This window comes from Gymnoscopelus braueri, assembly GCF_963280865.1.
Source record: "Gymnoscopelus braueri genome assembly, contig: SCAFFOLD_145, whole genome shotgun sequence".
NCBI classification, from domain to species: domain Eukaryota; kingdom Metazoa; phylum Chordata; class Actinopteri; order Myctophiformes; family Myctophidae; genus Gymnoscopelus; species Gymnoscopelus braueri.
In genome coordinates, this window is record NW_027660738.1 from 86,108 (window position 1) to 95,797 (window position 9,690).

The window sequence follows — 9,690 nt, forward strand, 5'->3', positions numbered from 1 at the left end:
ATTGCCCTGAATTGCGACGCGTCTAGTTAGTGTGGTTGCCCTAACAGGGCAACCAGACTATAGTAATCCTCACACTTTATTAGTGTGGTTGCCCTAACAGGGCAACCAGACTATAGTAATCCTCACACTTTATTAGTGTGGTTGCCCTAACAGGGCAACCAGACTATTGTTCTTGGTTAACTGAAGCACGCAATACTTTGGCACGCTACTCCTCCCACAGTTTATTTTCCCCAATTTAGTGCCATATGTCAAAATGACCGGCCTCACCGGGAATCGTGTGCTTGTATTTTGCTAAGAGATTGGTTGCATAGTTTTATTGATATTGATTTATTAGTGCATTAAATGTCCCCATCCACTTTAATGTAAAAGTGAAAAAACTCAAATTCAAGTTTTTTTTTCTCAGAAACCGTAAGAGCTAGAGTTACCAGATTTGGAGGGGAGGTTTATAATTTAGTCCGAAATTATTAAAATAATAATTGCACCATTCGGCCTCATGGTGGCGCTATAACAGCCCCCTTTACGTTTTTGCCTATAACTCTTGAACCGTAGGTCGTAAAATCAAAAAATCTTTTCCCCTGGATTCCTTGGGTCACGACGCATCTCCCCATATAGGCCACGCCCATTTGCGTCAGGATAGATTTTCCGCCATTTTGAATTTTCTTCAAAACACACTTTTTGCACCTTTTCCTACAGATTTTGTCCAAATCTCACAAAAATCGGTACATGTGATCTATGGACCCATGCGATAATCTGGAGTGAAACAGAATTTTGATAGTCCATACCGTTCGTCCGTAAATGGCTTCCAAAGTTAGCGGGAGGGGCCCGTTTTACAAAAAAGCCCACAAATCACGAACAAAACGTCCAGTCAATCCCAAATTTGAATCACATGTCAAGTGTGGTTTACTCAACAAATCCCCAAAATTATTTCCACTTTGATCCATAGGGGGCGCCACAACTGCGCAAAACGTAACCGTTTGATGCAAAAACATGATTTTTGGGGGGATCACTCCTCTCAAAATGAAAAGCAGGTGATCTCAGGAGTTACAGGACGATGTCATTGGCCCGCTACATTTGTGGGAGGGGCCTATTTATTTAGTGGGAGGGGCCTATTTCTTAAAATCAAAACGCCATGTATCATGAACGCAGGATCCAATCATCACCAAATTCGCATGGCACGTCGCGCGGCCTCCGACGGTATTCCTCCAAGCGTATTCCTCAAGTCCCGGCGGCCGCGACCGGCGTCGGCGCAACCACACTTTGCAATTTCCCAGAATTGCGACGCGTCTAGTATTAACATTGTTCCTGACAATGTTAAACTTCAGACCTTAACTCCTCCCACAGTTTTGGCAGCACACACTCGAGCCATATGTCAAAATGACCGGCTTCACCGGGAATCGTGTGCTTGTATTTTGCTAAGAGATAGGTTGTATAGTGTAATTGATATTAATGTATTAGTGAATTAATTAATCCCCATTGACTTATAATGGGAAAATGGAAAAGACTCACATTCAAGTATTTATTTCTTCGAAATCGTAAGCGCTACAGTTACAACACTTGGAGGGGAGGTTCATAGTCCAGTGCCCTAATTATAAAAAAATAATTACAACAGTCGACCTCATGGTGGCGCTATAAGAGCCCACTTTACCTTTTGGCCTATAACTCTTGAACCATAGGTCATAGAATAAAAACATTTTCCCGTAGATTCCTTGGGTCATGCCGCAACTCCCCATATAGGCCACGCCCATTTGCGTCAGGATAGATTTTCCGCCATTTTGAATTTTCTTCAAAACACACTTTTTGCTCCTTTTCCTACAAATTTTGTCCAAATCTCACACAAATCGGTACAGGTCATCTATGCACCCATGCGATAAATATATCCAAACGGCATTTTGATAGTCCTTACCGTTCGTCCGTAATTGGCTTCCAAAGTTAGTGGGAGGGGCCCGTTTAACCAAAAATGCCAAAAATCACAAACAAAACGTCCAATCGATCCCAAATTTAAATCACATGTCGAGGGTGGTTTACTCAACAAATCACCAAAGACCAAGGAGATATGATTTCTTCGAAGATTTAGACCCCCATCCACTTCCTTGTTAACTTAAAGGATCTACACCATGAATTAAAAAAAAAATTGATATTTAATATCATATGGTGTATGTCCCTCAAACCTTTTTCAAAAGGTTTGAGCCTAAATCATCACTCAGATATACTCATCCCAAGTCAATTGTCTCTGGCTTATACAGCACTTTCAGCTGCAATATCAAAACGTCCTTTTGGGCAGGGGGGGGCTACTGAGCAATTCTGTCTGGCCATCATCAATGCAATGGCAAGGCAAGTGATGTCACTTGCATTGCCATTCTGAAATGGCCTGTTCAGACACGCCCATTCTGAAAATCTCTGAAATGAGAATGAATGACTGAATGTTAAAAAAAATTATTTTTGGGGGTACAAGAGACACTGGGGAGCCCAAAAAATACCCCCCCCCCCCCAAAAAAAAAATGAAATTCATGGTGTGGTCCCTTTAAAACTTAAAAAAAAAATCTGTATCTCGGCTCCTGAGTACTTTTTTTTTTTCAATGAAAAATCTCTGGCAGTGGGCAAACGCGGCCAGCAATAATTGTGGCAGTGAATGAGTTAATATGGATTTAGGAGGTTTCTGCCCGACAGCAACGAAATGCTTTCTAAAATCTAAAATGCATTCCCAGTTTTAACGAGTTAAAGGATGTGATTTTGTGGGAATGTGACTCTATGATAAAACAACCTTAGAATGAAGATACTACAGTATGGGTACAAATCACATTCTGGGAGACATCTATTCTACTATTTCTAAGTAAACTAAATATGAAATTATAAAGTACACAGGCTACTCAAAGAGAGTTGTATTGTATCTTTAGATTCATTTTTCGCTTATTTGTCCTTTTCTTTACAATCTAAATGATGCTGGCAGTATGGATGGGTTACAATGTCTGAACTGTAGACAGAAACATTTCATTATAAAAAGAAGAGTCACATCTTATCCAAGGGTTAGTTTTATTTATTACAAAACGTTTTCCCGTATATGAATAAGGAAACACAGCAGATATTGGTAAACATTTTAAAGGTTCATGACCAAAACATATAAACACTTGTGAGTCATGTCATTGGACTAGGTTTAAAGTCTTCACCCCCTCTTCCGATTGGTCGATATTTGATAGTTCCTATTTTTTGCTATAACCTTTGAATGGTTTGTCGTACAGACTTGTGAGTCGCATCACTTGATTTGAGAGTTACTTAGCCTCGTCCCCTATTCTGATTGGTCAATATATCATATATGTTTTTCCCATAACTTTTGAACAGTTTGTCGTACAGAGTCATGAGTCAGCTCACTGGACTCGGACAAAAATCCTTGTCCTTCATTAAAGTTACTTAGCTCTGCTCCCTGTTCTGATTGGTCGATATTTGCCCCTAACGTGGACAGAGGTGCGAGGGCCCGGTCCATGCAGGTCCACCCACCGTAGATCCGCCCCTGGTATTATTCCTGACCCAGTAACTCCTTCATGACCAGCTTCTCATTTATATCAAGAGCTTTGTACAAGATCTCTGCTGCTTCAGCGGTGGTCACACTGTCAAGGATCGTCCTCATGCTTTGTTGGAGTGTGGTCTCAGCTTGGACGTTGGCGGCCATTTCAGGATGGAAGTCCTTACTTTGCAGGTAATCAAGGATGGGACCCACGGTCTTCACTTTACTGACTAAAGCCTCCCGATTTTCCATCAAGAAATTCTGTTTGACTTCATGCAAATCAAAGGATAACATACTGTAAATCTTAAGATTGTTAAGTTGAAAGAAAGAAAAACACATATATGAAGATAATGGGTGTGTACCTGAAACAGAATGGCTGATGGGGTTCATTCTCGTTGGTTTGGTTGGTCCTGTGGATGACATGAAGTGAAAGCCTTTACTGCAGGGTTTACACACATGATTAATATTATATTTAAATATTAATCTGAATAAATATCTTCTAATCATATTACATTATGTTAGTCATCAAAGTAGCAGCTGAATAAACAATTATGAACAGAATTATAATTGTGACTATTTAGTTTAATAATGTAAATAATCGATCTATGAATGCAAAAACCTCCGTGTGTAACTTTCCCCCAGCATTACTCAAGAACCGTAGAACCAATCTACCTCAAACTTGGCCTGTGTCTCAGAGGACCCGAGAGTGTGTTGAGCTGAGTGGGAAGTCAGAGAACACATAATCTGTCTGTCTGTTTGTCTGTCTGTGTCTTTCTTTCTAACCGGGTGGGGGTATCGTTCTCACTAGGCATTGGCCTATGCTTTATTTTTTATATATTAGCCATATCTCTGGTCCAAAGATATCTTTGGTCCAAAGATAAAACAATCATAGCTTTTAAACAAAATCATCATGTTCCTTTTTTTTTACCATGTCTAAAGGTTTAGTTGTGTATAGGACATAGTGCATGCCAGTGCAGTAAAAGCAGACAAGTGACATATAATGAAGCTATGTTTGGGTTATACATCGTTTAGGAGTAGTGTCTGTAGTAAAGTATGGTATGTAATAATGGTAACAATGCCTGCCTCCTGCATACAGAAGGGGAGCTCCAGGTGTTCTAATGCAATGAATAGTGGACTATGGGTCTGCACAGGAGAAACCCGGATTAAAGGTGTGAATGTAAACAGCAATGAAATGTTCCCCATAATTCATAATGAACGAACAACTGTACCTTTAACACTCAGGTTGCTATGCGTCCACACTTTGTTCTTCTCAGGTGCTTGCACCTCCAATGAGACGACTTCTGTATTGAGATCCATCTTCACCATGAATGTTGGAGGGTAATTTGGTCCATAGTTCAAATGGTAAGGATGCGAAGCCTGAAGACACATAGAACTGTTTTACTATTACATCGATGTATTACTGTAGTAGTGCTAGCCTCAGCAGCAGCAGCAACAGCAGCATTCCTCACCTCAAAATGTATTTGGAAGTCACTTGAAATCTCAGACTAATGAAAATTGGCCTCACCATCATTTTATATGGCTTTTTGACAATAATTTACTAAATAATTTTAATCAATTAAACATAATTGCCGCAACTAGGATTTCTTAGGACTTTTAGTATGTTGTTCTGGTGACTTCATAGAAATGGTCTGTGAAGAAAAAAATTATGTTGCCATCATTTTATGACTTTTTGACAATAATTGGCGTCCATTTTGGATTGATGCCAATTAAACATTTTTCAACGTTTCTTCCAGTTAAGGGGGAGTTTTTTGTTGCCACCTTTGCATAAATGTCTTGCTGGGGATTAAACAATATGGGGTCTCTGCTCTACATGTAAAGTGTCTTAAGACAACTTTACATGAAGTGGGCTGTTCTAGAACCACCATGAGGCCAATTTGAATAATTGGGGAGGTGGTTTTTGCTTGGCCTACTGGGAGTGTACGTGCAAAGTTACATGGCAATTGGACGCTGCGTTTGTGGCATTTTGTGAAAAATGAGTCACTTCCGCACACTTTGAATACCAATCATAGCCAATCGGAATGGAATCTGAAAAATCGGACTTATACATACTTGATCAAGTGACCACAAATATGTAGCGTTTGTGTGAGTTTTGGACAAAATCTGTTTGAGCAGTAGAAAAAAGTGTGTATTGACAAAAATGTAAAATGTCAGAAAATCTTGTCAGGCGGAAATGGGTGGAAATGCTAAACTCAGATTGTAATTTTACCATAACATGGTAAAAGGGTTAGCCCTAACTGACCCTAACCCTAGGGCCACAAAGGCAAAGTCTTAAAAAAGAAAAGCAAGTGTAGTATTTTTGTTTTTTCGTTGTATATGCAAGCAGAGAATCCCAGTAAAATAATGAGATATTGGGTTAATTACATTGATTGAGTAAATAGTATTGTAACTGTAACTGCTGTATAACACCAGGTTATACAGTGGGTTTAGTGTGTGATACCTTAGGTTGTACATCATGTGGAGGACAGTGCAGACTGTAGACTTCCCCTGGAGTGAAAAAACACTCTGTCGGAGTGTTGATGTATTTATCTTCTTTGTTGTAAGACTTTTCTATCACCTACAATGACAACAAGACACCTTGACCAGCTGGTTCACTCATAATGTCTGGTACATTGACAGATTTTACAGGCTATGTACACAGGCTTTGTTGCCATTAATATCTGGGTAATTTTGTCCTTAGACTACAATATAAACTTTGGTCTTGAATTACTATCCTCTGGTTGTCTTTTCACAATCTGAATCTATTTCATGTTTTAGTACATACGTTTAAATAGATTTAAAGCCTCTAAGATGCTCGTTACTTAACAGAACATACATTACCTGTTCAATATCCACATTGCTTGGCAGCAGTAATACTTTCATCTCAAGTATGCAGCTTGGTTGTGGAAGGAACAGCAGAACTTGACCACGGGTTGGTTTAGGGTTAGGGTAAAGTAGTTTGTAAACCAGCCCAAACAATGACAGGTGGGTCACATTTACAACCACGTGAGTCTTGGTCACTTTCAGTGGTTTTAAGAAGTTCACCCCCTCATCTGTGATGTGGGCCACAGAAAGGTCATCATCTGTGAAAGGTTTTTAGACATTTATCAGATTATTTACCATGAATCATATCATTCTGAAAATCAAACCCAAAACAATGTGTACTGGGTCTAACGTGGCTGCAATGTTCATTCTCAGGACACAGAAGTCATTAAGTGTTGTATCTGATTTTCACATCCTACATTTAGTTTAAATATCAGCAACGTTCTGCTTTAAAAATAGATTCCATTTCACGGTAAACCTCAAAAAAAGAAAGAAAGAAAGAAAATAACACAATTGCTTCTTCAACACCATGCCTAAACCATAATATACAACATCCCACGTTGGTTTCCAACATATTATTGTCTTTTACACTGTGTAACTCACCGGCTGTGACCTCACAGTGTGGCAGGTGTAGCTGGCAGACAGACTGCTGAGGACACTGGATGTCAAACAGAGGACCTGCAGGAGTCCCTCCTTTTGACTGGAGCTGTTCCTCATCCCACTGAACAGTCCTGTAGAGGACTTCTCCTTCCCCTGACGTTTTAAACGCCAACCCTGTCTTTCTGCACTGGAACAGCCCTGTCTCGGGTAACTTGAACCTGTGACACAAAACAAGCATTTATTTGTATACATATTATGTATATATAATATAAGATATTGTGGGGGCTTATCTGCCTTTATTTAGTTAGTACAGTGGAGAGAAGCATGAAACAGGGAGTCAGGGAATGAATGACATGCAGCAAATCTGCCGTCAGGCTTGGGAATCAAACCCGGGACACCCTTAACCACTTGACAACCGGCACCCCAAAACATTGATTGATTGATCATCTATTGACTTCATTAGGTGTCATGATGCCACATGATGCATCCAGTTCACGTACAATCACAGTGGTTGGTTGAATAGAAACAACATGTTAGTGGAAACAGGAAGACCTGTGGTGATTGATCACCTGATGTTCTCAAAGACAACTTCTACTTCTATAGACGAATCCACAGACGTGCTGCCTGTAGTGCCTGTAGGCAGCCTTAGCTGCGGTGTCCACACCGCGACACCGCAGCTATGCAGCGGGTCTGTGGATTCGTCTATAGAGGAAGCTGTTGAGGATGACCTACCTGTATTCATTGGTTCTGTGTACCGTGTGCACGATGGGGGAAAAACTGGTCTGAAAGACAAAGCAGGAAACAAACTATCAGTGACTTTCCTGATGTTCAGTCTGTGTGATTATTCTGTATGGAGCTGGTTTTACTCACAATGTCCATGTTGGAATGATCAACCTCATCAGAGAGTCTATTCACCCACACCCACACCCACCCCCACACACACACACAAACGTACAAACACACGTACGTTACCAACCTGCAATGTCTCTGATGACATCGACACATGTGGCTGACTTGAGCCAACACCTGGAGGAAAAATATAAAACGCAAAAAGTCCCACTTTAATGGGAAAATGAAAAAACTCCCATTCAAGTATTTTTTTTTAGGAAACTGTAAGGGCTACAGTTACAAGACTTGGAGGGGAGGTTAATAGTTTATTGAAAAATTATTTAAAAAAGAATCACACCAGTCAGCCACATGGTGGCGCTATAACAGCCCACTTCACCTTTTGGCCTATAACTCTTGAAGTGTAGATCGTAAAATAAAAACATCTTTACCGCTGGATTTCTTGGGTTATGACGCAACTCCCCATATAGGCCACGCCCATTTCCGTCTGGATATATTTTCCGCCATTTTTTATTTTCTTCAAAACACACTTTTAGCTCCTCCTCCTACAGATTTTGTCCAAATCTCACAAAAATCAGTACATATGATCTATGGACCCATGCGATAAACTTATCCAATATCCAATTTTGATAGTTGATAGCCGTTCGGCCGTAATTGGATTCCAAAGTTAGCAGGAGGGGCCCGTTCTAAAAAAAATGCCTAAAATTGCGAACGAAACGTCCAGTCAATCCCAAATTTGAATCACATGTCGAGGATGGTTTACTCAACGAATCCCCAAAAGCATTTCCACTTTGATCCATAGGGGGCGCCACAAATGCGCAAAATGTAACTGTTTGATGCAAAAACCTGATTTTTGGGGGGATCAGGTCTTTCAAAAAGAAAAGCAAGTGATCTCAGGAGTGACGTGACGATGTCATTGGCCCGCTACATTTGTGGGAGGGGCCTGTTTCTTTAATGGGAGGGGCCTATTTACTCAAATCAAAACGGCACGTGTCACGAACGCGGGATCCGATCGGCAACGAATTCGAATCGCACGTCGCGCGGCCTCCGACGGTATTTTTCCAGGCGTATTCCTCGAGTTCCGGCGGCCGCCTGCGACCCGCGACCGGCGTCGGTGCAACCACACTTTGCAATTTCCCAGAATTGCGACGCGTCTAGTTATTATTCTTTTTATTATTAATGGAGATAAACAATAGTTTAGATCGTCTCTCCTCCCACAGTTTATTTTTCCCAATTTAGTGCCATATGTCAAAATGACCGGCCTCACCGGGAATCGTGTGCTTGTATAAGGCTAAGAGATTGGTTGCATAGTTTTATTGATATTGATTTATTAGTGCATTAAATTTCCCCATCCACTTTAATGGAAAAGTGCAAAAACTCAAATTCAAGTATTTTTTTCTCAGAAACCGTAAGAGCTAGAGTTACCAGATTTGGAGGGGAGGTTCCTAATTTAGTCCGAAATTATTGATATAATAATTACACTAATCGGCCACATGGTGGCGCTATAACAGCCCCCTTTACGTTTTGGCCTATAACTCTTGAACCGTAGGTCGTAAAATCAAAATGTCTTTTTCCCTAGATTCCTTGGGTCATGACGCATCTCCCCATATAGGCCACGCCCATTTGCGTCAGGATAGATTTTCCGCCATTTTGAATTTTCTTCAAAACACACTTTTAGCTCCTCCTCCCACATATTTTGTCCAAATTTCACGAAAATCGGTACACATGATCTCTGGGCCCATGCGATAAACATATCCAAACGGCATTTTGATAGTCCTTACCGTTCGTCCGTAAATGGCTTCCAAAGTTAGTGGGAGGGGCCCGTTTTACCAAAAATGCTACAAATCACGAACGAAACGTCCGGTCAATCCCAAATTTGAATCACATGTCGAGGGTGGTTTACTCAACGAATCCCCAAAATAATT

General features: G+C 40.7%; 1 protein-coding gene and 1 long non-coding RNA gene across 2 annotated transcripts; both read right to left on the reverse strand.

Annotated features, from left to right (window-relative positions):
* Positions 1-3,868: 3,868 nt before the first annotated feature.
* Positions 3,869-6,066, reverse strand: LOC308081241. Its single transcript, XR_013932817.1, has 3 exons — positions 5,958-6,066; positions 4,729-4,876; positions 3,869-3,909 (listed from the first exon to the last, which is right to left on the reverse strand). It is a non-coding gene; the product is annotated as an uncharacterized lncRNA (long non-coding RNA).
* Positions 6,067-6,070: 4 nt separating this feature from the next.
* Positions 6,071-7,937, reverse strand: LOC308081242 (NACHT, LRR and PYD domains-containing protein 1-like; the record flags this gene model as incomplete). The annotated part of the gene is made up of 5 exons (XM_080457624.1): positions 7,896-7,937; positions 7,652-7,701; positions 6,923-7,137; positions 6,333-6,579; positions 6,071-6,074 (listed from the first exon to the last, which is right to left on the reverse strand). The coding sequence occupies exons 1-5, from the start codon at positions 7,914-7,916 to the stop codon at positions 6,071-6,073; spliced, it is 537 nt and encodes a 178-aa protein (XP_080313750.1). The 5' UTR covers positions 7,917-7,937.
* Positions 7,938-9,690: the final 1,753 nt, after the last annotated feature.